Source organism: Kogia breviceps, chromosome 13, assembly GCF_026419965.1.
Source record: "Kogia breviceps isolate mKogBre1 chromosome 13, mKogBre1 haplotype 1, whole genome shotgun sequence".
NCBI classification, from domain to species: Eukaryota; Metazoa; Chordata; class Mammalia; order Artiodactyla; family Physeteridae; genus Kogia; species Kogia breviceps.
The window spans coordinates 47,269,444-47,296,910 of NC_081322.1; the positions used below are offsets into that span (position 1 = coordinate 47,269,444).

Sequence of the window (27,467 nt, forward strand, 5' to 3'; positions counted from 1 at the left end):
TGCTATCACATAAATATTTAGATCTGTATCCTGTCGCGTTCATTTTACAAATTCAAAAGTGAAGCCTGGAATCCAAATCTAGAACCCAGATCTCAGGACTTCCAGTTTATTTCTCCCCCGGATTCACTCTGGCTATTCTGCAGTTGGGCCGATCCTTCTGGACTCGACCGATGCACTAACAGAGCTTCTGCTCCTCTGCCCACTGGATCTTACACTCTCGTGGGATGCCAAGAACTTGGAGGTTCCAGGAACGTAGAAATCACCTGGGACCCTCCATTAGCCATCACTAGGACGTGCCTTTTCTTATTCTGCCGTTGCCACAACGTAGTAACCCGGAAACCGGAAGCGACCAAGTTTGCAGACGCCCCCAGCGTCCCGCCTCCAGCTACACAGTCACGCCCCCGCACGCCAGGCCGGCCTTAAGCCCGGACAAATCGGGCAAGGATGCGGCGCTGAGGGGCTTCTCAGGCTCAGGCCCTGAAAAGCCCAGGAACCAATCCTTAGGTGTCCGTGGCAAATGCCAGACCGGATGTCTTTCCCATCCCTGCAAATCCCGAGCGGGCGTGGGACAGGCGGCCCGCAGGCCAGGCCCAACGAGTCGAACGCGGAACTAGGGAGCAGGCGGTGGCAGGCGCTGGGCTGTGGCTCAGCAGGCCTAGCTTGGCTTTGGGCCTCCGGCCTCTCAGCCGGGGACTCTGCGCCTGCGCCCGCCCGGCAGCTGCCTGCTCTCCCAGCGCGCCGCGGTCCCGGCTGCCGCGCGCCGCCTGGGTGTCTGGGCGATCCATGGGCTGCAGCGAGGGCCGCGATGACAGATTACGGCGAGGAGCAGCGCAACGAGCTGGAGGCTCTGGAGTCCATTTACCCTGACTCCTTCACAGGTGACTTCCGCGGCCGCGGGCCCGCAGCTACTCGGGGTGGAGTGGGACCGGCCGCCACCGCCACGGCCCTCGGCCTCCCGGGCCAGGATGGAGAAGGGGACGGAGAGGCCGTATGGCCACCGCTTCTCCTCAAGGGTTCAGGCATCTACGAGTAACTCCACGGCTGTTTTCTCTTCTTCGCTTGTTCCCTGAAATCTGAAAGTCCGGGCAAGGCTGGCGAGGTCCCTGGAGTCTCGGGCCTGGAATTCAGTCGGGGGCAAAACCAGAGGGTTTCATTGTCACTGAACAGCAGCCCGAGGTTTAGTGAAATAAACGAATATAGATGCTCCAAGTGGGAGTAGTCTTTCCAGAGCCGCAGAAGTGTCAGTTTTCATATTTTCACCTCTATTCAGGTAGAAGCTGTTTTTCAGACGATGGCGTTTTAAAGTCTGTGGGATTCAGAATTCTCAAAGTTACCCAGAATCCGTTTTGAGAGTAGCGTTGTTCCTGAAGTTTGTCGTTTTTCTTTTTTTCTCTTCTTTCTTTCGTTCTTTCTTTTTTTTTTTTTTTTTTAACATTCTGATATTCTGCAGAATGCCCCATGAATGAGGTGGCCCAAATTTCAGGTCCACTGTAAGATCACAGGTAATTAGACCAATAGTAGGATATTAGACGTCATCAGGCCTGGCTTCCTCTTGCTAGAAGCAAAGTAGTGGAGGCTCAGGAGAGGTAAGTGCGTGCTCTGGGTTGGCCAGAAAGTTAGTGGCAGGACTGGTAATAAGAGTAAGGTCTGGGGCTTGGGATCCATCTCCAGCTGGGATGAGGGGGAGCAAAAGATTATTTGGTAAGTTGGGCTAATGTAAAATATTAATGAGAAGTTCATTTGGTATATTTTAAAGGAAGAGACTTCTTCAGTATTAAGCCTTCAGATGATTCTGAAAGTGCTGCAAGATAACCATATCAATATGGCTTCTCTCACTTTACACTCAGTTTTTGAGAGGTGATCTAATAAAGCCAATATGAGCGAGTATAGCCTAGGTTTGTGGGATTTACCTTCCCTGTCCCTTCCTTTGAGTGTTGTCCATCACTGATTGTCAGAATTCAGAGAGTGTAAGGTAATGTTATTTTAACTCATAAATTCCCTTTTCATTGTTTAGCTTAGTTTTCTTAGCTCTACCCTTTGATCACTGCTTGCAATGGTAGCAAATTTTGTTCTGCTTTGCCAACAGGCAGATGTCTCTCAGCTATCCCTGTATAGCTCCAGTCCTGTTCATGTTCTCTCTCAACAGCAGTACAACTGTGCTGTGAGGATGTTAAGGGGATGAGTGAAGAGGGGTTTGAGAGTGTCATTAACTGGGTGAGTGTGTATGGAGTCTGGCTCCCTTATCTATCCTTGCTTATATATCAATGTCTAAATAAAATAGAATATAGGGTCAGTTGTTGGATATATTCTTAATCATGACGTTTGGTCATTTCTAGTACATTGGAAATGTAACAGGCATGAACACAGTGTAGGCAGAGTTAAGAAAGCATAAGATGTGCTGTTGTTTGCATTTCTTTGGGCATAAGGTATCACTCATTAAGTGCTGTGCACATAAACATTTATGACAGTGATACATTTTTAACCCTAGAATAATTAGATGGTTCTTTCAAATTGTACTAAGCTCTGATATAGTTCAGTATGTGAAATTCTTGTCAGATGCAAAAGTGCTTGAGGATTCTGAGCCAGGGTAATGAAAGACAATATGTGAATCTTTGACGCATCAAGTATTCTGCGGTGTCAGCTGAGCCCACCTGTCTCTAATTCCTATCAGCATTGCTACAATTGCATTAAATAATTTAAAATGAGATGTCTTGATTTATAGTTCTTTAGGAACTTTGATCAAGTTCTGTATGATACCTCAAGGAAAAGGCAGAGGACTTTGGAATCATATATTTCCATGTTTGGTCTTTTGAAATTTTGAGAATTTGCAAGGTTTACTGTTTTACAGCTTTCTTTTGTGTTGATGATTTCATACTTTAATATTTTCATACCAGGTTTCAGAAAGAGAACTTGTTTGTGTCAGTTTGCCAAGGAACACTAATTGGTAGTTTTCATATGTCACTTTGAATCACATTGAATATTAGATTTGGTAAATACTTCTTTTTAAGTACGTGGTAGAGTGCTGACAGAGAAGCCTTTGTTAAGTACAACATGACCCCCTTGTGGATGCTGAAGAGGCACAATTCAGCCAGCCATAGTCCTAGGCACATAGGCCTAACCCAACTTTAGAATTGTTGCTTGACTATTTGCAGAGAACTTTTGGCCTTATGTTGCATTTGTTGTGAAAGATAACAGATCATAATACAGTTTCTTCTTTGTGCCTATTCTGTAGCTTGACTGCACATTGATCCAATCCTCCTAACAACTAGTCTCCCAAAGTATAAATGGACTTTCCTGATACCACATTCTCCTTCAGTGCTTCACTTGACAAGGTCCTGCTAAGGTAGTTGAATTTGGTTATTTCCATTTCTGTATCAAAGTCCCGGCTATCAGGTGTTTTGTTGGAACAAATTGGTTAGCTTTAGGCTAAACAAAAGTCAGGTTTCCTTAATTCTGTTTGATCTTACAGAGAGGGCTTCGTAATCCTGTATTTGCTTATATTAGTACCTCTAAGTAACACCCATGAGCTTAACAGTTAAAATTGCATCTTAGAGATGGGGCAGAAGTCATCTTGTGAAAGCAGTTTTTCTAGGACAGTCACTTTCTAAGACCCAAAGAGACTTATTTTAACATGAGCTGATCTGGTTCTTTGTGAAAACCTTAGTGTCATTTGTGTGTCCTGTTAGTGTACCTTTCAGCTACTACCACCGTTTTCTCTGCTCTTTACAAAATCCTAAATTCTGTCTAGTTTACCGTCATCTGCCCCTATATCACCTAACACTTCTGCTCCTCCACTGGTTCCTTCCGCAATGCCCAACAACCTTATTCTTTTTCTCAAAAGTATTTTGATCCACTCACAGTGGTGGAAGTCTGGTCTCTAGTGAAAGCTAATCTTTCCTCAACTCACCCCAACTCACAGTGTATAATGCATTGGGATAGGATTATTGCTTCATGAGAACTCAGGAATAATTCATCTTTGCAAGTTCAATTCAGTAAGTTTCCCTATTTTAGTAACCTCCAAGCTTTGAAATATTATCCCTTTTCCATTTTTTTTTAATTAGGTTAAGCTAATGATAGAAAACCCCAAATAACTGGTTTTAAAAAGGTAAAAGTTTATTGCTCTTGCACATAAATGATAGATGTGTAGCTCTGGTGCAAGAATTCTTCAGGGACCCGGCTTCTTCTTAGTTCTTTGTCATCCCTAAGATGCAGTCTCATGCTCATGGTGAAGATGGCAGCATTCCTTTTCCAGGCAGTAGGATAGATAAAGGAATGAAGGGGAAATAAAAGAAGAAGAAGAAGTAAAAGACAGCAGTTTCTTAAGGAAATTTCCTCAAAACTATCAAAGGGCTTATTTCTTTCCATCCCATTAGCTGGAACTCAGTCATTTGGTGAGACCTAACTGGAAGGGACGCTGGGAAAGATAGTCTTCATTCTGGGTGGGCAATACTCTCAGTTAAAAATGGTATAACTGGAAGAAGGGGAGAGTGGATATTACCAGTGTTCTCCAATTTTTTTGTTTGTTTGTTTGTTCCTGGTTCACAATTTTCTCTCTGTAATGGCAGTTTAGTGCAATGCGTATCAGCTCTTTGTCCTTGGACAAATCATATAACCTCTCCAAACCTCAGTTTACATATCTATTTAATAAGGAATAATGTAAGTGTAAAAACTTTATAACTGTTAAACAAATATAAGATACTCTTTACTAGAAATTTACTATCTTAGTTGTGGATTCTTCTAATAACATGGCTTCATAACTCCTGTCTTTATCAACGAACAGTTTTGATTTCTATTTCCTCCAACTGCATGGGGCCATAGCCACAATTGGATGGACCATCTTTAAAATGTTGGCCTCTGAAATTCCTCTTTCTGTCTATAAGCTTTGTAGCCCTATGGTTTTTCATTCCCATGCGTTTAGTGAACATGCCTCTCATCATGAATTCTCATGGTTTGATAGTTTATCAGCTTCTTTCTTCATCTTGCCTCCCGGTTTTGTCTAGCTCCCAAGGTTAGGCAATTCAGTGATGTTCTTGCTAGCATTCCCATGTCCTCATTTACCTCATGGGTTCCTCATTTACCAAATATTTAGTATACGTATTGTTAGAAGCTCAATCTCTTGGGAAAAGACATCAGATAAATAATTTACAACGCAATGTGATGATTCTTTCATGGAGGTTCATGTAGAATGCAGCCACAGCAAAGGGAGAGGGGTCGGTCTGAGTTGTTTTGGAGAGCTGAGGGGTGATGAGTTATGTGAATGAGACTGGGGGGATGGGGCATATGTGCAGAAGCATGACTGTGAGAGCCAAATGTATTCAAAGGACAAGTAGCTGGGTATGGCTAGAAAGTAAAGTGAGAGTCCCGGAAAATGAGACCTGACAGGTATGCAGGGGCCAGGTCACAAAGGGCCTTGTTAGGGATTTAGATATGATCTTACAGGCCAATGGTTCATTCCCCATTACCCCCACCAACAGCTACTCAGACACATACAGCACGTAGACACTGCCATGTCAGAGCTGGATCTCTCGGTACTTAGGTGGCTTCACAAATAAAATAGGCTTCTCTTGAGTTTGTTTTTACCTGTCATGGCTGCTGCTTTTCTTTTAACCTTTGGCACTTTTTCCCCCTCTTACTTTTGTTCCGCAAATTTAGGATCCCTTACATAGCTGACATTGGCCCTTAGTTTTCTCTCTGTATTCTCTCTGGCGATTTCATTTAGTTGAATGGCTTTAGCTATCACCTCTGTGGATGATCCCAAATTAAATTCAAGCCCAACTCTCTTTAGCTCCATTTGCCCATTTCTGATTGCATACGTGATACCTCCAACTGAAATTCCCTGTGTTCTTCAAATACATCTGGTTTTTCTTTTCTATTTCTGGTTTTTGTTAGTGGCACTGCCTGCAAATTCAAGTTGTCACCCATCACCATCTTAGATTTCTTCCTGTTCTCTGCTATTCCCATTGCTACCAGCCTAGTTCAGAACCTCATTAACTTTGCTGAAACGATTTCAGTAACTATCAAGTTTCATCCTGCATCTAGTCTTGTTTTTCCCCTTCCATTTTATGCACTGTTGCTAGATTTATTTTCTATGTTTAGAAATAGAATTCTGACCTTATTACTTCTGCTAAAGAAAGCTATCACTGTCCACACTAAACTTTCAGCTGTATATTTTCAACTTGTTTTATTCACCGCATATACATTCACTAGGGGAATAATTTCTAATTCCTTGCATATTCCTTAAGCTTTTGCACCATTATACCCTTTGCCGTGTTACTCTATCCTGCATTCCTTTTCTCCATATCTATTTACCAGTATGCCTTAATTCACAACCTAGCTCTAATGACTTCCCTGGAATTTCTCAGCTGGAAAACTTTTTTTTCTTTTTAAATGAAACTCTATACAGTTTATATTCAGTCCTGCCAGTTACTGGCTATATAGCTCTTTTATCTCAGTTTCCACAACTATAAAATTGGGATGATACTATATTTAACTGATTCGAAGACATAATTTTACATGTAAACATTTCTGAAATATGAATTTGTCTTATAATTGATTACATATCATAGTTTAATTGAGTTTCTTTTTTCTTTCTTAGTGGTACATAAAGTAGGGTGCATCACATAATTGTTGACATCTTAAACTTGGTGAAATATGGTAACAGTATAAAAGCACGATTTTGGTGTGAGAAGTAAAGGATTTTTGTGTAAATGCATAGAACAGCACAGGTGCAAAGTAATGCTCAATAAATGTTAGCTGTTGTTACTGGTAATAGGTAACCCCTAAATTACAGCCTCATGGAGCCCTAGAAAATGATAACAACTTGGAATGTCATTGAGTTGAAACCTTATTTCTATAGTTGCAATGTTTATATTTCATGACATGTAAATGCTAAGGTTGGTCATGAAAAGAAATAGGAATGAAGTACATCAAATATATTTTACACACGTTTGTTAGAAAAAAGTTAGGGCCAATCATATTATAAAAGCTTTATTATAATTACCTTTTAGGGACTTTTTCAACATAGGCTGGACTGCCTGAGGCCTATTAAAATATGAGTCCAGTGAGTCTCTTATCTTCCTGACAAACACCTTTGTACTAATCATAGATGTTCATCATTGCTTCAAGTACTTTTAAACTTCAATTAAAATGAGGGAACATGTCTTGAATTTTTTTTTTTTAACATTTTGGCCGTGCCGCAGGGCTTGTGGGATCTTAGTTCCCCTACCAGGGATCGAACCCGCGCCCCCTGTGGTAGAAGCGCCGGAGTCTTAACCACTGGACTGCCAGGGAAGTCCCCTGAAACTTTTATTGATAATTCATTTTATTGATAATTCATTTATTTATGAAGACTTCGGAAGTTCTCGAATAGGAAAAGCTGAGTAGTTTTTGTGGTGACTTCTTCAGAGATCCCCTTACTCTTTCATGTCCGAAAGAGGCTGCTGAGCTGCACCGAGGTCAGGGCTTCCCAGGCCTGAAGTGAAGCACACAGACTTTTCTTGTGGGCTCAGCAGCAATCAAGGGTGACTTGAGTTTTCCTTGTTTAGTCATCTAATGGTTCTGAATATTAGTTTAGCTCTTTCATTGAGCCAAACTTTATTGAGTTTCTAGATACTGCCAGGCACTGATCTAGGAGTTCTCAGCATTTTTACAGTATTCTTGTGGGGGAATAGATCATAAACAGGTAAATAGTATCAGATAGACATCAGGCTGCAAAATAGCATATAAAGCTTCCTTTATTTATGTAAATGTTGATTGACATGTCTTGCTTAAAAAATTATAAGTAATTTGATACTTGGATTCATGGATAATTTTGTAATTCCATGAAAGATGGTAGATTTTCAATAATTTGTGAAAGAATAAAGCTTGGTTCTAGAGATAATATAGGAGAACAAGAGAGCTAGAAGACACAAACTAACAAATTAATATTTACTGTTTGTCATGGAGATTCTGAATTATATTTCAGAATATATAAGTATAAAAATTAGTGATAATACTGAGTATTTATGAGTGGGTAGGTTCTGATGAGAAACATCAATTTTTTTAATTTTTTGCTGTTACATTTGGAAATTTTTTAGAAAGTAATTTTCTATGTATAGGTAGAAATTTTGAATTAAAAAGTAAATTACTTATTTTAATTGATTTGATAAAACTCAAAGAGGGTATCTATTATGGGTATTTTTTTCCCCAGATTAAAGAAAACCCTAGATTTAAATAGAAATTGATGGACATTTTATCGTTTGAATTGTTCTATGCAGTCTGTATTTATGAAAATGGAAATACAGGCTAGGGATCAGTTACCAGGACTGGATATTGACATTTTGCTAATAAGGAAAAGCATGTGCCTTAGGAAGCATCTTAATAACTTAACCTCTGTGTATAATTTCTTGCAGTATTATCAGAAAATCCACCCAGTTTCACCATTACTGTGACATCTGAGGCTGGAGAAAATGATGAAAGTAAGTCTAATCAAAAATACTTTAGGTTTTTCTAAGCCCTTCTCTCAGGAATTTTATTCATTCTGCAGCCATTGTGTTGGGCATTGCATGTGTGGAGGTGGTAAGGTGCTGTTAAGAATTTAGTATGAATGTTACATATTTCTAGTCAGTATTTACTATGGAATAATGACTTCTAGAGAAACAGAGAGGAAGTCAAGGAGATGTATTCTGACAGTAAGCTTAATTCTTAAAAGTGAAGCAGAAACATTAACAATACAGCAGATAGAAAAAGGGTAGGACATATTTGTCAAGAACACTTGGCATGCACACGTAATTTAGTGGTTGTGTGGTATTCCTTGGCATAGCATGGACTTTTTCCTCTTTGGATATTTAGATTGTTTACTGGACATTTGCTGTTATAAATTGGGCTGGATAAATACCTATCTGCAATTTACCCCTCCCTGTTTAGAATGGATATTGTACTGTTATTTAAGTATGTGTATACATAAAACCAAATAAAAACCAATATTATACAAGTGTAGAACTAAGACAAATATACAAATTGAAATAAAGGAGCTATAAAACTAATAAATTAAAATTAATTTAAATTTGGTACCTGTTGGGGGAAGAGTGTCTTAAGTTCTTTTCTGCTTTTAGTCCAATTCAGTTAATATTGTAATTTGATAAGAATGTTATATAAGTTGGTGTTAACCCCAAGGATTTTTTTTTTTTCCTTTCAACTAAAATTCTGTCATGGTTATTCAGTAATACCATTTTAGTGGTATCATTTGATAACTGTAAATCTGTCTTGTAGAATTGAAAATGAGGTTAGTATTGATATTACTGAAAACTGAATTAAAAAGCTGTTGGATATAGTTATTTACATATATTTATATAGATAGATATTTATATACAATTACATAAACTTCTTTGTTAACATCATAAACAAAAATTAAAACAAAATATAAAGCCAGCACATTTTGAGGTGGTTTTTTTTTTTCCATTCACATGGAAAGAAATCTAGATTTCAATTAAAATCATCAAAATCAGGAGGTTTTGGGCTTCCCTGGTGGCGCAGTGGTTGAGAGTCCGCCTGTCAGTGCAGGGGACGCGAGTTCGTGCCCCGGTCTGGGAGGATCCCACATGCCGCGGAGCGGCTGGGCCCGTGAGCCATGGCTGCTGGGCCTGTGCGTCCGGAGCCTGTGCTCTGCGACGGGAGAGGCCACAACAGTGAGAGACCCGCGTACCGCAAAAAAAAAAAAAAAAAAATCAGGAGGTTTTAATAATTAAAATGTGAGTTACAGGAAAGGTAAAATCTAGACAAAGGGTCATTTTGACGAGTATGTTTTAACAGAAAATGTTTAGCCTTACTGCTTAGTTGGCGAAATTGAGAATTCATCATGCTAGGTAGCAGAGAGATACTTTGCACTAATGCACCTGTAAGAATCTCACACCTATACCAATGTCAGATGTGTGAATTGGCACAGGCTATAAGACTGGGGGAGCATGTATGGATGAGTCAGGTTAAAAGTTTCTCAGACAACCTCTCAAACTGTCCAGTTCACAGCTGTGTACTCTAGCAACCCCTTAGCAATGCCCTGCTGGCATTGTGCAGATAGCAGTATGGACTCCAAGGCTAAAGTCAGATCTTCTGCACTGGAGCTGGCTCTGGTAGAGGCCTGAAAATGAGCCTAAGGTAGTACTTTTTCTGTATGTCATATTCAGTGCCTTTTGTTCATCTTGAGAGTTTTAAAAAGAATGTGTTCTTCATCCTCTTTCTCTGATGTGCAATATGATAAAATACTTATAAGTAGTAGATGTGTTTCATGTGTTAGACGTGATCTTTGGTATTCTTATGATTTGTTTTCACTTATATTTGTGGTACATATTGTTTATGTTAGTAATTATCTATCTGGTCTCATGGTAACCTTGTTTTTCTTTGTAGGAAAATCTGTTTGCTACTTTTCATTGACACATTGTAAATTAGTTACTGATTCAACAGAGATGTTGACCTCTCTGTACTTTACATTTTAAGGTATTCATATCAATCTCTTATCTTGTGTCTTTAGCTGTCCAGACTACCCTCAAGTTTACATACAGTGAAAAATACCCAGATGAAGCTCCCCTTTATGAAATATTCTCTCAATTAAATCTAGATGATAATGATATCTCAGACATTTTAAAATTATTAGCATTACAGGTAAGGAAATAACAAGTTTTGTAATGGCATTATTTTATTGGCCTTAAACATTATACAGTAATGTTAAGAGTCAGAAAATGCTATTAAATATGTATAGCCAGTGTTTTGAACAAGCAGAGTTCATGATGTGTGTGTGTGTGTATATATTCAGAAAGCATCTTTATTTTTGTTTCCCACTGTACCTTTAAAATTTGAGTAAGAGAAGTTCTCCCTTCACCCTTGTTTGAAACTCAGTTAACCCTGTGACTTGTAGGTGATAATAAGTCTTATTAGGTACTCTAAGTTATAAAACACAGTTAAAATTTGGTTCTCAGAATGCCTAGTCCCATGTGCACTTAAAAATTCCAACTTAAAAAAATTAAAACTCCTAACCCCTCTGACCTGTTGCAGGCTAATTGCCTATAATTTGGTAAGAGGAATGGTGATTGATTTTTTTTCTTTCCTATCTCTCCTGCTCCCTAAGCTTACAAATAGCAACAATGGTTTATGACCCTTCCAAGAGGAGATGTTGTGTGGAAGAAAAAAATGGGTATCAGAGAGTTCTTACCTGGCTAGTTCTGTGATGGGATGGGCTACTCACAGTCTGGGCATGGGGGATATTTAAAGCTCTCTCTTGCTTGGGTAGAGAGTTTTCATGGGATCTTCAGAGTGGGGAGTAAGGAGGGCAAATAAAATCTTACTCCACCATCTTAAAAGCACAAGTCCTGATTTTGTTTGTTTTCTAAGAAGAACTGACAGAAAACATGTCTCCATCATAAATGTGACTTGTATATTTCAAGGACTATAGGTGCTCTAAATGCTGACATTTAAAAAATATCAGGAGTTATTAGAGGATGAAGAGGGAAAGGATATATCAAACATTAATTTATGTTGATCCTGGGCCCTGTTCACTCCGTTACCCGGTGTGAAGTTATATTAATTCTATATATTTGGTTTAACTTGCTTCTTGTAAAAACATTGCAGAGAGCCTGGAACAATATACTGTATTCAGTCAGTCATATATTAATGTAAGTTATTTGATCTGAGTGATTTTGTTAATATGCATTTTATATTTCATTTATACTCAAACTGCTTTCTTTCAAAAAGAAAGTTTTGATTTCTTTCTGATACTTACCTGAGATCAGAGATAGAGCGCATATTTGTATTTTTTCCCCTCAAAGTAGTTATGTTAATTTTTAGTTATCAAAATAATAAATTTATATTATAGAAAACTCAGAAAATAATGAAGAAAAAAATAAAGATTACCCTTAAATCTCACCAGTCAGGTATAAATGCCTAATAACATTTTGGTATGAATTTAGAAAACTTTTTCCTGTAGTAGCTAGCACTATCAGTTCTCCGGTATGTTATCATTATTTTAGTTCTTTTAGGGTATTTTAAGAGCTCTGACATTGGACTGAATTTTGAGGGCACAGTGATTTTCTAATATAATACAACAATAAAGAATGTAGGTACTTTTATGATTTATCTTTATGTATCTTTTTTTCTTTCTGTTCATAGTGGTTTAAAACTAAAATGATGAAAACATGCTGGAGAACTGATGTTGCTAGCTACTGTAGAAAAAGGTTTTCTGAATTCTACCTACATTTATGATTATTACATAGAATTTACTGAAATTTCTTTTTTTCTCTGTTTTAGGTTGAATACGGCAAATTACAAGACTTTTAAAATTTAAGATGTTATTTTTATATATGTGCTTAATTCTTAAGTGATCAAGAGTCCAAACTTATGATGTAACTGAATTAGTAATCATGTTATAAATGTATGGAGTGTAGTGATTATGCTGAAACACCTTTTTCCCCCCACTGGTTAGTTAGTTGTTTTTATTTTTCTGAGAATTATGTTTCTCACTACAACTTTTTTTTCTTTTTTGGTTACATAGGCAGAAGAAAACCTTGGTATGGTGATGATCTTTACTTTAGTGACAGCTGTGCAAGAAAAATTAAATGAAATAGTAGATCAAATAAAAACTAGACGAGAAGAAGAAAAAAAACAAAAAGAAAAAGAAGCAGAAGAAGCTGAAAAGGTATATTTAAAAGTCATGTTTTTGTTCATTATTCTTTAAATCTGTTTTTTGGTGTTTTTTTTTTTTGTTTTTGCTTTTGGAAATTTCAGTAATTTGGGGGGAATCACAAAAAGAAGCACAAGTAAATTTTAATAAAGCTTTACTAAGTAAAATTTTGGAAGGTCCCTCATTTAGTTGGTGTGCATGGCACAATAATGATTAATAATCAGTTAGTTAAAGGTTAATAAGGCTCATGCAGGTAAACTCAAGAAATATAAACTATTTCACTTACGGTATAGAGTTTAGAATTATAAAGCCTCCACCAGAGTCATTTAAATATTTACTAAATGTAAAGAAAACGTTAGATTCTAAAATGAAGTAAAAAAGATAAGCAATGATGTTAGTGTTATGAATTGATGTATATTTAAACATATTAATATTGACGGTAGCAACTTTCTTCTTAACAGTGAATAGCAGTGGGGACACATTACATATTATCTTTGCTTTTTTGTAATAAAAATTAAAAAAGGACTTTTCCAGAGTAAATTGCCAAAAGCAATGAGAGTAGCCAATGCAGGCAGAAATCAGACTAAATATTTTAAACTTGAAACCATTTTTCTCTGTTTTTCCTGTAAGTGGCTGTATTCATTTGTCTAGAAGATCATTAGGCTTTATTTTCTAACTGTTGTTATCATTTATCTGGTGGTGTCTTTTTCCTTTTCTAAGCAATTATTCCATGGCACTCCTGTTACAATTGAGAATTTCTTAAGTTGGAAGGCCAAGTTTGATGCAGAACTCTTGGAAATTAAAAAGAAACGAATGAAAGAAGAAGAACAAGCAGGAAAAAATAAATTAAGTGGTATGACCCCTTATATCCTGTTCCCTTTACGCCCTCCTATATTATTTCTTATATAGCAAGAGGAACATTTGGACAGATTCCTATAAGAAAATAATATACTTAGGCATCTAGGACAAAAAGAGAAAGCGTTCTCTCCATATGGTGATGTTTCTTCACACATAATTATGATGAATTTTGATGGCTTATCTTTCATCTAAATATTGGATTGGACAGCTCTTGAGATATAACTACCATGACTTTTAGGATCACAAGCCTTAGGACTGGTAGAATCAAACCTGTTTGTTTTTCTAGGACTCTGAGGCAGACTAGGCTTTCACTTGTTCCATTTTAATGCAAATACATTTCATATGCCTCTTAGCTACTCACTGAGTTCATAAATTGATTGAAATTCACAGGAAAGACAGGTTTTTAGACTTTTTAAAAATAACTTGTTTATATTATTCTACTGTTTAAAGCATTGTAGGGAAGATGGAGGAAAAGTATGCCATTTGAGTTAAACATGTTTATTTCTTTCAGGGAGACAGCTATTTGAAACAGATCATAATCTCGACACATCTGATATTCAGTTCTTGGAAGATGGTAAGATAATGTTAGAATTCCACATGTACATAATGTGCTGTTTTTAATATTAAACCATGAAAATCATAGTGGTAACTTAATGTAAATTTTTCCTCCCAAGAGCTATAAAGAAACACATTTTGAAGAATAAATTCTAATGTTTGATCAATTTATACACTAAACTGCAGCAAAGTATTTTTTTTATAACATCTTTATTTGGAGTATAATTGCTTTACAATGGTGTGTAAGTTTCTGCTTTATAACTAAGTGAATTAGCTATACATATACACATATCCCCATATCTCCTCCCTCTTAGGTCTCCCTCCCACCCTCCCTATCCCACCACTCTAGGTGGTCACAAAGCCCCGAGCTGATCTCCCAGTGCTATGCAGCTGCTTCCCATTAGCTATCTATTTTACATTTGGTAGTATATATAACTCCATGCCACTCTCTCATTTCATCCCAGCTTACCCTTCCCCCTCCCTGTGTCCTCAAGTCCATTCTCTATGTCTGTGTCTTTATTCCTGTCCTGCCCCTAGGTTCATCAGAACCATATTTTTTTTAAGATTCCATATATATGTGTTAGCATATGGTGTTTATTTCTCTCTCTCTGACTTCACTCTGTATGACAGACTCTAGGTCCATCCACCTCACTACAAATAATTTCCTTTCTTTTTATGGCTGTGTTATATTCCATTGTATATATGTGCCACATCTTCTTTATCCATTCATCTGTCGATAGACACTTAGGTTGCTTCCATATCCTGGGTATTGTAAATATAGCTGCAGTGAACATTTTGGTACATGACTCTTTTTGAATTATGGTTTTCTCAGGGTATATGCCCAGTAGTGGGATTGCTGGGTCATATGGTAGTTCTATTTTTAGTTTTTTAAGGAACCTCCATACTGTTCTCCATAGTGGCTGTATCCATTTACATTCCCACCAACAGTGCAAGAGGGTTCCCTTTTCTCCACACCCTCTCTAGCATTTATTGCTTGTAGATTTTTTGATGATGGCCATTCTGACTGGTGTGAGATGATACCTCATTGTAGTTTTGATTGTGCATTTCTCTAATGATTAGTGGTGTTGAGTATTCTTTCATGTGTTTGTTGGCAATCTGTATATCTTCTTTGGAGAAATATCTATTTAGGTCTTCTGTCCAGTTTCAGATTGGGTTGTTTGTTTTTTTGATATTGAGCTGCATGAGCTGCTTATAAGTTTTGGAGATTAATCCTTTGTCAGTTGCTTCATTTGCAAATATTTTCTCCCATTCTGAGGGTTGTCTTTTTGTCTCATTTGTGGTTTCCTTTGCTGTGCAAAAGCTTTTAAGTTTCATTAAGTCTCATTTGTTGATTTTTATTTCCATTTCTCTAGGAGGAGGGTCAAAAAGGATCTTGCTGTGACTTATGTCATAGAGTGTTCTGCCTATGTTTTCTTCTAAGAGTTTTATAGTGTCTGGCCTTACATTTAGGTCTTTAATCCATTCTGAGTTTATTTTTGTGTATGGTGTTAGGGAGTGTTCTAATTTCATTCTTTTACATGTAGCTCTCCAGTTTTCCCAACACTTATTGAAGAGGCTGTCTTTTCTCCATTGTACATTCTTGCCTTCTTTGTCAAAGGTAAGGTGACCATATGTGTGTGGGTTTATCTCTGGGCTTTCTGTCCTGTTACATTGATCTATACTTCTGTTTTTGTGCCAGTATCATACTGTCTAGATTACTGTAGCTTTGTAGTATAGTCTGAAGTCTGGGAGCCTGATTTCCTCCAGCTCCATTTTTCTTTCTCAAAATTGCTTTGGCTATTCGGAGTCTTTTGTGTTTCCATACAAATTGTGAAATTTTTTGTTCTAGTTCTGTGAAAAATGCCATTGGTAGTTTGATAGGGATTGCATTGAATCTGTAGATTCAGTAACTGTACTACCCAGTTACTACTCTAATTGGGTAGTATAGTTATTTTCACAGTGTTGATTCTTCCAGTCCAAGAACATGGTATATCTTTCCATCTGTTTGTATCATGTTTAATTTCTTTCATCAGTGTCGTATAGTTTTCTGCATACAGGTCTTTTGTCTTCTTAGGTAGGTTTATTCCTAGGTATTTTATTCTTTTTGTTGCAATGGTAAATGGGAGTGTTTCCTTAATTTCTCTTTCAGATTTTTCATCATTAGTGTATAGGAATGCAAGAGATTTCTGTGCATTAATTTTGTACCCTGCTACTTTACCAAATTCATTGATTAGCTCTAGTAGTTTTCTGGTAGCGTCTTTAGGATTGTCTATGTATAGTATCATGTCATCTGCAAACAGTGACAGTTTTATTTCTTCTTTTTCTATTTGGATTCCTTTTATTTCTTCTCTGATTGCTGTGGCTAAAAATTCGAAAACTAGGTTAATAGAGGTGAGAATAGGCAACCTTCTCTTGTTCCTGATCTTAGTGGAAATGGTTTCAGTTTTTCGCCACTGAGAACGATGTTGGCTGTGGGTTTGTCATATATGGCCTTTATTATGTTGAGGTAAGTTCCCTGTATGCCTGCTTTCTGGACGGTTTTTATCATAAATGGGTGTTGAATTTTGTTGAAAGCTTTTTCTGCATCTACTGAAATTATCATATGGTTTTTATTTTTCAATTTGTTAATATGGTGTATCACATTGATTGATTTGCATATATTGAAGAATCCTTGCATTCCTGGGATACACCCCACTTGATCATGGTGTATGATTCTTTTAATGTGCTGTTGGATTCTGTTTGCTGGTATTTTGCTGAGGTTTTTTGCATGTGTGTTCATCAGTGATATTGATCTATAGTTTTCTTCCTTTGTGACATCCTTGTCTGGTTTTGGTATCAGAGTGATGGTGGCCTCGTAGATGACTTTGGGAGTGTTTCTCTCTCTGCTATATTTTGGTAGAGTTTGAGAAAGATAGGTGATAGCTTTTCTCTAAATGTTTGATAGAATTCACCTGTGAAGCCATCTGGTCCTGGGCTTTTGTTTGTTGGAAGATTTTTAAACACAGTTTCAATTTCAGTGCTTGTGATTGATCTGTTTATATTTTCTGTTCCTTCCTGGTTCAGTCTTGGAAGGTTGTGCTTTTCTAAGAATTTGTCCATTTCTTCCAGGTGGTCCATTTTATTGGCATATAGTTGCTTGTAGTTATCTCTCATGATCCTTTGTATTTCCGCAGTATCAGTTATTACTTCTCCTTTTTCATTTCTAATTCTACTAATTTGAGTCTTCTCCCTTTTTTTCTTGGTAAGTCTGGTTAATGGTTTATCAATTTTGTTTATCTTCTCAAAGAACCAGATTTTAGTTTTATTGATCTTTGCTGTTGTTTCCTTCATTTCTTTTTTATTTATTTCTGATCTGATCTTTATGATTTCTTTCCTTCTGGTAACTTTGGGGGTTTTTTGTTCTTCTTTTTCTAATTGTTTTAGGTGTAAGTTTAGGTTGTTTATTTGAGATGTTTCTTGTTTCTTGAGGTAGGCTTGTATTGCTATGAACTTCCTTCTTAGGACTGCTTTTTCTGCATCCCATAGGTTTTGTGTCATCGTGTTTTCATTGTCATTTGTTTCTAGGTATTTTTTGATTTCTTCAGTGATCTCTTGGTTATTAAGTAGTGTATTGTTTAGCCTCCATGTGTTTGTATTTTTTACAGATTTTTTTTCTGTAATTGATATCTAGTTAGTCTCATAGCGTTGTGGTCAGAAAAGATATTTGATACGATTTCAATATTCTTAAATATACCAATGCTTGATTTGTGACCCAAGATATGATCTATCCTGGAGAATGTTCCATGAGCACTTGAGAAGAAAGTGTATTCTGCTGCTTTTGGATGGAATGTCCTATAAATATCAATTAAGTCTATCTTGTTTAATGTATCATTTAAAGCTTGTGTTTCCTTATTTATTTTCATTTTGTATGGTCTGTCCGTTGGTGATAGTGGGGCTTTAAAGTCCTGTACTATTATCATGTTACCGTCAATTTTCCCTTTTATTATGGCTGTTAGCATTTGCCTTATGTATTGAAGTGCTCCTATGTTGGGTGCATAAATATTTACAATTGTGATATCTTCTTCTTGGATTGATCCCTTGATCATTATGTAGTGTTCTTCTTTGTCTCTTGTAATAGTCTTTATTTTAAAGTCTGTTTTGTCTGATATGAGAATTGCTACTCCAGCTTTCTTTTGATTTCTGTTTGCATGGAATATCTTTTTCCATCCCCTCACTGTCAGTCTTTATGTGTCCCTAGGTCTGAAGTGGGTCTGTCGTAGACAGCATATATACGGGTCTTGTTTTTGTATCCTTTCCACCAATCTGTGTGTTTTGGTTGGAGCATTTAATCCCTTTACATGTAGGGTAATTTCTCTTGTGTTTCCTACTTAGGTAAGTTCCTTTAGCATTTGTTGTAAAGCTGGTTTGGTGGTGCTGAATTGTCTTAGCTTTTGCTTGTCTGTAAAGGTTTTAATTTCTCCATTGAATCTGAATGAGTTTCTTGCTGGGTACAGTAGTCTTGGTTGTAGGTTTTTCCCTTTCATCACTTTAAATATGTCCTGCCACTCCCTTCTGGCTTGTAGAATTTCTGCTGAAATATCAGCTGTTAACCTTATGGGGATTCCTTTGTATGTTATTTGTTGCTTTTCCCTTGCTGCTTTTAATATTTTTTCTTTGTATGTAATTTTTGATAGTTTGACTAATATGTGACTTGGTGTGTTTATTCTTGGATTTATCCTGTATGGGACTCTCTGTGCTTCCTGGACTTGATTAACTATTTCCTTTTCCATATTAGGGAAGTTTTCAACTATAATCTCTTCAGATATTTTCTCAGCCCCTTTCTTTTTCTCCTCTTCTTCTCGGACACCTAAAATTTGAATGTTGGTGTGTTTAATGTTGTCCCAGAGGTCTCTGAGAGTAGCTTCAGTTCTTTTCATTCTTTTTTCTTTATTCTGCTCTGTGGTAGTTATTTCCACTATTTTATTTTCCAGGTCACTTATCCCTTCTTCTGCCTCAGTTATTCTGCTATTGATTCCTTCTAGAGAATTTTAAATTTCATTTATTGTGTTGTTCATCATTGTTTGTTTACTCTTTAGTTTTTCTACGTCCTTGTTGAACGTTTCTTGTATTTTCTTGGTTCTGTTTTCAAGATTTTGGATCATCTTTACTGTCATTACTCTGAATTCTTTTTCAGGTAGACTGCCTCTTTCCTCTTCCTTTGTTTGGTCTGGTAGGTGTTTACCTTGCTCCTTTATCTGCTGTGTGTTTTTCTGTCTTCTCATTTTGCTTAACTTACTGTGTTTGGGGTCTTCTTTTCGCAGGCTCCAGGTTTGTAGTTCCTGTTGTTTTTGGTGTCTGCCCCCAGTGGCTAAGGTTGGTTCAGTGGGTTGTGTAGGCTTCCTGGGGGAGGGGACTAGAGGTTGTGTTCTGGTGGATGAGGCTGGATCTTGTCTTTCTGGTGGGCAGGTCTGTTTCTGGTGGTGTGTTTTGGGGTGTCTATGACCTTATTATGATTTTAGGCAGCCTCTCTGCTAATGGATGGGGTTGTGTTCCTGTTGTTTGGCATAGGGTGTCCAGCACTGTAGCTTGCTGTTCATTGAGTGGAGCTGGGTCTTAGCGTTGAGATGGTGATCTCTGGGATAGCTTTCACCATTTGATATTACATGGAGCTGGGAGATCTCTGGTGGACCAATGTCCTGAACTCCGCTTTCCCACCTCAGAGTCACAGGCCTGACAGCCGGCCGGAGCACCAAACCCTGTCAGCCAGAAAGAAAGAGAGAGAGAGAGAGAGAGAGAGAGAGCAAGGGAGAGAGGGAGGGAGAAAAGGAGAGAGAGAAAGAGAGAGAAAGAAAGAAAGAAAAGAGCAACCAAACCAAAAAACAAATCTACCAATGATAAGTGCTAAAAGCTATACTCAAAACAAAACAAAAAAAACAGACAGACAGAACCCTAGGACAAATGGTAAAAGCAAAGCTATGCAGACAAAATCACACACAGAAGCATACACATACACACTCACAAAAAGAGAAAAAGGAAAAAAATATATATATCATTGCTCCGAAAATCTACCGCCTCTATTTGGGATGATCTGTTGTCTATTCAGGTATTCCACAGATGCAGGGTACATCAAGTTGATTGTGGAGATTTAATCCGCTGCTCCTGAGGCTGCTGGGAGAGATTTCCCTTTCTCTTCTTTGTTCCCACAGCTCCTGGGGTTCAGCTTTGTATTTGGACCCTCCTCTGCGTGTAGGTCGCCTGAGGGTGTCTGTTCTTTGCTCAGATAGGACAAGGTTAAAGTATCCGCTGATTAGGGGGCTCTGGCTCACTCAGGCCGGGGGGGAGGGAGAGGTATGGAATGCGGGGCGAGCCTGCAGTGGCACAGGCCAGCATGACGTTGCAACAGTCTGAGGCGCGCCTTGTGTTCTCCCTGGGAAATTGTCCCTGGATCACGGGACCCTGGCAGTGGCGGGCTGCACAGGCTCCCGGGAGGGGAGGTGTGGACAGTGACCTGTGCTTGCACACAGGCTTCTTGGTGTCAGCAGCAGAAGCCTTAGCATCTCATGCCTGTCTCTGGGTCCCGCGCTGGTAGCCGCAGCTCACTCCCTTCTCTGGAGCTTGTTTAGGTGGTGCTCTGAATCCCCTCTCCTGCGTACCCCGAAATAATGGTCTCTTGCCTCTTAGGCAGTTCCAGACCTTTTCCCCGGACTCCCTCACGGCTAGCTGTGGCGCACTAGCCTCCTTCAGGCTGTGTTCACACCGCCAGTCCTCTCCCTCGGATCCTATCGAAGCCCGAGGCTCAGCTCCCAGCCCCTGCCCGCCCTGGAGGGTGAGCAGACAAGCCTCTCGGGCTGGTGAGTGCTGGTCGGTACCGATCCTCTGTGTGGGAATCTCTCCGCTTTGCCCTCCGCACCCTGTTACTGCACTCTGCCCCGTGGCTCTGAAGCTTTCCCACCTCCGCCACTCCCATCTCCGCCCGTGAAGGGTCTTCCTAGTGTGTGGAAACATTTCCTCCTTCATAGCTCCCTCCAGAGGTGCAGGTCCCGTCCCTATTCTTTTGTCTCTGTTTTTTCTTTTTTCTTTTGCCCTACCCAGGTATATGGGGATTTTCTTGCCTTTTGGGAAGTCTGAGGTCTTCTGCCAGCGTTCAGTAGGTGTTCTTTAGGAGTTGTTCCACATGTAGATGTATTTCTGATGTATCTATCTGTGGGGAGGAAGGTGATCTCCACGTCTTACTCCTCCGCCATCTTGAAGGTCTCCCCCCAGCAATGTATTTTTTAAAGTTTTATGATAACTTAAGCAATATCAAAGATAGCAATAGATAAATAATGTGGTCACATTTGCCTCTAACAACTAATAAGCCAGGTCACTATGACACAAGCGACCTGTTTTCTTCAAATTTCTAGTATCACAAATCTGTGGTCTGTCATGGAGCTTTATGAAAACCTCAAACATAGAACTAACCAAAAGTCTTAGATTTTATATCACTGTCACTGTCTTTGGAACCTCTAGTCCTTTGTGCTTTCCTTTTCTTTTTTATCCTGACCCTTATGCTCTTGCTGTCTTTGTCCATCCATTGTCCATCCGTCCACAAATATTTATTGCATCCCTGTAAGGCAGGCACTGTCCTGGCTGCTGAGGATACAGCAGAGAACAATTTAGACAGATTTCCCTGCCATCATGGAGCTTGAGCCCTATGTGTATCTCTTAAACTGAGCTCCTTACTCAGTCACCCCTCCAGTAGCTCCCTGGGTTCTGTACTTCATCGTCCTTCTGTCATGCCCATTATGCCAGCTGGGCATCCTCTAGCATCTGGCCTTTCGACCTTGTTCCTGGACTACCTTCTGGAAAAGGTTAAGAAGGTTAAGAATCAACTATCTGTTGAGGTGGCCCACTGCTAAATCATGCTTCTTAACCTGAGCTGGGCTCCTACTGACACTGAGCAATTTTTTTAAAATTTTAATATCTTCTTACATTCTCGTTTTAAGATTTTTAGTCTCAAAAAAAAAAAAAAAAAAATCCAAAACCAAAAACCGTGAAACAGAAAACAAGGATATCTTCATCTATCCTCCCTCTCATTTTAGGAGCTTATTTTACTTTCTATTTTGTTGAGAAGTTAGATCCAGAAACTTTAGTCTCATTCTCTCTTGAACTTTAAAAGTTTTACTGTCTTTACTCATTTTTGACTCTTTTCCCTGTCTAATGGATCAAGTGTCTCCTTATATCCAATAACTTACCAAAAGCTCTGTTGATTCTGCCTCTGAAATGTCTTTTCAGCTCTTTCCTCCTAATTTGAAAGTTTCGTTATTTTTCAACTGGACTTTAGTAATAGCTTCATAAATTATTTCCCTGCCTCAGTCTCTTCCTCCTGGTGCCCTTACCTACCTTGTAGTCACCACCTCTGAGGTGGTATTTCTAAAACCCATGTGTAATGCTGCCATTTCTCTCCGTACAGTCCTCCGGTGGTTCTCTGCTGCTTAGAGGGAGAGGTTGACCTGCACAGTCCTTCAGTTTGGCCTTTATCTGTGTTATCTCCAGATGTTTTTCCTCAAGAATCTTGTGTTCCACTTAGAAGTATTCAAGGTCTTAGCTCTTCTCTCTGCCTTTGCATAACCTACCTAGAATTGCTTCATCCTGGCTCCATTTCGTCTGGTTGGATTCAAATTCATCATGAAGATATTTCAGATGTTGTCTGCTCTGTGAGGGTTTCAATACTTCTTCCAAGCTGAGTCAGTTATTCTTCGGCTTGGACTTAACAAATTGTATTTTATTACTGAACTGCTCTTAGGCATGAAGCAAGACTCCTTCTCATTGAGTTGAATGTCAGTGGACTAGAGTCTGAGAGGGAAAGAAGGTAAACAATGTTTGGTGATTTAAGAGTACTGTAATATCCTACTTTATTTACTACAGATAGACTGAAGATGTTTCATACAAAGCCTGGGTGTTACTACCTATAGGGCTTAGACATTTGGAATCGTAGAAAGGCATATCACTGGTTACAGGGGAAGTGGGTGAGAGTGAAGATCAAATTTGTCAATTAATTATAAGTATAGTTGAGCTTTAATGATGTATATATCTCCAGTATTGGAAGAGATAAACTCTTGGTACAGATCTCATGATCAGTGATAATCAACTTTGTATCATCATTGTCTTCAACTTATAACATGCCAGATCGTAAATAATTCATTCTAGAATGGCTTTTTTTGTAGCTGGATTTTTTAGACTATGAACTGGAAGCATGAAGTTGCTCTTAAAATGTGTGAGTTTCTGCTGACCAATGCAGATCACTGTTGGTATGAGTAGTCATTTAGGATTTCATCACTTGCACCTCAGATGCACATTTAAGAAGTCTCTGTTTGGTAATGCCATTGGGTTGTATTTTTTATTTCTGAGTGTAAGACTGCAGGGGAAATCTTCTGTCTTTTGCAGCTGGAAACAACGTGGAGGTAGATGAGTCTTTGTTCCAGGAAATGGATGACTTGGAGCTGGAGGATGATGAGGATGATCCAGACTATAATCCTGCTGACCGGGAGAGTGACTTGACCGACTAATGGACTATCCCGTCTTCAGAGAGGCTTGACTGCCATAGCATCTGTGGCTATGCTAAGAGGGTGTTGATTTTCCTTTCTTTTTTCTAAGAAAAAATAATTTTCAGGAGAATATTCTTCTGATGGCTTTCATCATTGAACTTAATAAACTGATCTTAAAATTTCAGATATAAAATGTTCAATTCCTCTTATTGGTGGGAAGAAGGCCACATGTTTAAAATCATTTAGTATTGGAGAGAAATTCTGCCTAAAATACCAAAACTGGAAGGTCAGCTGTTGCTGTACCCAGGTGTGGGTTTATATGCAAGGAATTGGAATAACTTGGAATTTCTGTACTAGAGACTGGTGACTTTTGAATTCTAAGGGTTGTCATTCATATAAAATATTAGAAGACTGAGGCGAACAGAGCATTAAACCTTCCGAATTCTAGCCTTCGGGCATAATAAATTTAAGTCTTAACAAAACCAGAAGCCCATATAATAGTCAGGAGTAAAATGGACTTTAGTCCTATAGTAGTATCTGAATCAGAATCATCTTTGGAGTTATTAAAAAGTGTGCACTCCTAGTCCCTTCTCAGTGGAGGCTAATAAACACTGAGCCTCAGTCTGAGTTTTAAAACAGTGAAATCTCATACCTGTGACACAGGTGATTGTGATACACACTCCTGATGAAGAACTACTGTCCTACAGTTGTCAAGTCTATAAATTGTGATTTTCCCCACTTTTCTAATTAACCAGTCTGAAGTGGTTTGAATTCTTGAGATTGTACACTGTCTGCAAGAGTACCACACATCCACATTCATGCACACATTAGACCTTTGTGGTAATTTGGAATGACCGACTTGGGGGCTCCAGGTAGGAGAGCCAGGCTTCATGCAAGTTATCCAGTCATTGCAGTTCTGGAGGATTGAATCTTAACTTCAATAGGAAATCACTTGTGCTATTGCAAATAGCTTCCTCCATTCAGAAATACTATATACCCACAAACACAGCAATATCAATCCATGTTTAGTTTTGAAGTCAGACCTTAGGATTAAAATAAAGTTAAGACAAAACTATCATTGAGGAATTTAATGCTTTTCACCTACCTTGATCCTGACCAATAAAGAGGAATAGCAGTAATGTTCAGTATTTCTATGCAGAGAGAAGTCCAAAAGTTTGTTATGTGAGATTTTGCTTTTCCTAGGGGTCCTTTCTGCAGCTGATCAGCAGTTGCATAAGAACCTGAAAGAGTGGTTCAGTTAAGAAAAGCAGTCGTGAGCAGTGTAGTATGAGGTCAATGAAGACTTGACCTTGAAGTATCAAGAATGATTACACTTGCCCCTCACATAATTTTTTAAAGTCTAAGTTTTATACATTTTCTACAGATACTGAATAACCATCTTTGTCATTTCAGAATGTAGGCAGAACCTAATGAAATGGAAATGAAGACAGCCTGGTTAGTTCTAATGATAATCCCAAATATTTTCACCCAGAGTAAAAAGTAACTTTACTGTTGGCTTTGTATTCTGGGAATTAACCAAAGACTCTGCTTCTCAAACTGGAGCACACGTAATTCCTGGATGTGTAACAGCATGACTGGTATTTGAAGCAATAATTGGCCCATCTTGAATTCTCAGTTTTGCTCTTGGATTTGGGAATATTTTTGTTTTGGTTTTTCTACTTGCGTTAACTTGTATACAATATGATTAAGTTAAAAACATACACAAATATTTGTATTCATTGCTGTATCCCTTGAACAATGGCACTGAGTAGGCACCTAATTGTTGGAATAGTATGCAAGATGCTTATGCATTTTAAAGAAAATATAAGAGTTCAAAGAAATGTTCTGTTTGCCGTCTGCAACTTTGAGTAATGCTTCTAGTTTCTGCTTTACTTCACATTCTTCTGGCAGCAAGCATGCCTTAGGGAGAAAAAAGTGGATAAATACTAATCTAAGGTAACACATCTAAAAGGTTACATGAACATTTCCTAGTTGAGGTAAAACCAAGAGAGATATCAGTAACATCTCTTATCAGTGAAAAGGATGAGATCATTGATTGTACTGTCACAAACTCCCAAGATATATGTGCCAAGAAGTAAAGAGATGCATTCCTGGATTCCAGAAGAAAGGGAAATTGTGGGCTTTCAATATTTATGTGCTAGCTGGTTGTTAGGTGTTGTGAAGGTGCAAACAGATAGTAAACTACTGCAGGTATCTCCTAGTGTTTGTCTTTCAGAGAACATACATGACAGGCAGCAATTGTAGGGATTGTATGGTTATGGGTCAAAATGAGTCACACAGTTCAAGAACTGTAGGGAGTAATTTTCGAGAGACCATTGAGGTCTAAAGTGACAGGGAAAGTTTTCCACAAATGACACATGGAGTGTGAATTCATGTAGATAGGTAAATGTGAATGACACTAGTTTGTTTGCTGCCTTAGGACCTGTGTCTGAGTAACAGAGATGACAGAATGTTGTCAAAAGGTGTACTGTTAAGTTTATAGGTTTCTTTTTCATGTCACCTTTCTCGGGCAAACTCATCAAAGGACTTGAAAAGAAGTGGGGTGAGTTGGATTCCAAATGTACTAAATACCCTCCATTAATAAAAGATGGGCAAATGCTGGGGAAGTTTCAAGAATATTGTAAAGGGTTATTGAATCAAAAATTTCACAGCGCTGTGCAAAGCCATAATGGCACCTGAGCTAAAAGGAAAAATCAATAATTATTTAAAATTTGGATAATTCATTTATCATAGATTTTTACATTGATTTTTATTTTTTAAATGTTGCATTAAAATATTATTTATCTCTGTTGAATTTTATGCATCTCCTTAAATTTTGCACCCTAGGTAAATGCCTCACTCACCTGACCGTCGTCCTTGCTGTTTCGAAAAGGTTCTCAGGGTCCTATGGCCTCCATCCCAAAGAACATTAGGTAGAAAGACCAGGAAAAGAAACTACTTTTTCAGGTAAAGTGGGCTTCTTTGCATAAATGAAAGTGCTCAGTGGACAAACAAAATGAAGCCATATTACTACCAGCCAAATAGTTAAGGTAAAGTAATTAAGGACATGAAATTACTGGAGTGTGGGCTGCTGCCACATGCCCAAGACATTAAAAAATAGGTCACTGGCTTTACTCATACCAGTCCAAGCTTATTTAAATGTGATATAATCATTAAATGAAAATGAATTATACTCCAAATTTGGTGGTATCATTAATAGACTTATTGTTGTGGAACTCTGTTTTGAAAATATGGATCTAGAACATTCTCCACCTGTACATTTGAGAGAAAGTTAAAAAAACTTATTGATTTTAATTTGGATGTATTTCTGACGTATCTTCTGCTTTTAAAGTATCAGTGATCCATCTCTATTGATCTAAAGGCCCTTAAGACATTAGGATCTGTTACTAAAGGTATTTGTTTTCAAAGGTAGATATTGATGCTAATAAAGGTATGCATTTAATGTTTTCCATGCTATTATCAGCTGATATTATGGGATTCTATTTGAGAATAGAATAGAAATAGGAGGTATCTCTGTGCATATATATATTTTTTACATAGTGAGGCTGAGATTTCTCACCGAGATTGGTGCTCAATTGATAATAAACCAAGCACACTCTGAGCCAGCCCCTGGGCGCTTGAGCACAAAAGGAAACAAGTAAGGATTTAACACTTGATATTTCAGTTCACCACTGAAATTTAATGTGTTGCTTAATATGAAAATATCTGAGATGGTTCTGCTGGAAAGAGGTGTGAATTGGAATAATGGGCTTGTCTACTAACTGTGGGAGCTTGAAGAAAATTCACATAACCTCTGATCCTCAACTTTCTCATCTGTAAGGTGGGGGATTATAATAGTTCCTTAACTTGAAAAAGGGGTTTAAAAAAGGAAACTTAATAAA

General features: G+C 38.2%; 1 protein-coding gene across 3 annotated transcripts; it reads left to right on the plus strand.

Annotated features, from left to right (window-relative positions):
* Positions 1-361: 361 nt before the first annotated feature.
* On the plus strand, positions 362-23,758 carry RWDD1 (RWD domain containing 1). 3 transcript variants are annotated; one of them, XM_067011709.1, is made up of 9 exons: positions 630-878; positions 2,087-2,214; positions 3,233-3,343; positions 8,391-8,456; positions 10,505-10,635; positions 12,518-12,661; positions 13,367-13,499; positions 14,016-14,078; positions 23,465-23,758. In XM_067011709.1, exons 6-9 carry the CDS (start codon positions 12,536-12,538, stop codon positions 23,584-23,586), a joined length of 444 nt encoding a protein of 147 aa, XP_066867810.1. In that variant the 5' UTR covers positions 630-878; positions 2,087-2,214; positions 3,233-3,343; positions 8,391-8,456; positions 10,505-10,635; positions 12,518-12,535; the 3' UTR covers positions 23,587-23,758. The 3 variants fall into 3 exon arrangements, with proteins under 3 accessions (XP_058938950.1, XP_058938951.1, XP_066867810.1); XM_059082968.2 differs by lacking the exon at positions 3,233-3,343 and having other exon boundaries at positions 601-878; XM_059082967.2 differs by lacking the exons at positions 2,087-2,214; positions 3,233-3,343 and having other exon boundaries at positions 362-878.
* The last annotated feature ends 3,709 nt before the right edge of the window (positions 23,759-27,467 follow it).

Bases quoted from the DNA above. Each gene is read 5' to 3' on its own strand.
- RWDD1 (XM_059082967.2), top strand. From the start codon at position 518: ATGCCAGACCGGATGTCTTTCCCATCCCTGCAAATCCCGAGCGGGCGT. The intron at 12,662-13,366 runs GTATATTTAAAA...TCCTTTTCTAAG, and splicing joins AAGCAGAAGAAGCTGAAAAG to CAATTATTCCATGGCACTCC. The intron at 14,079-23,464 runs GTAAGATAATGT...TGTCTTTTGCAG, and splicing joins TATTCAGTTCTTGGAAGATG to CTGGAAACAACGTGGAGGTA.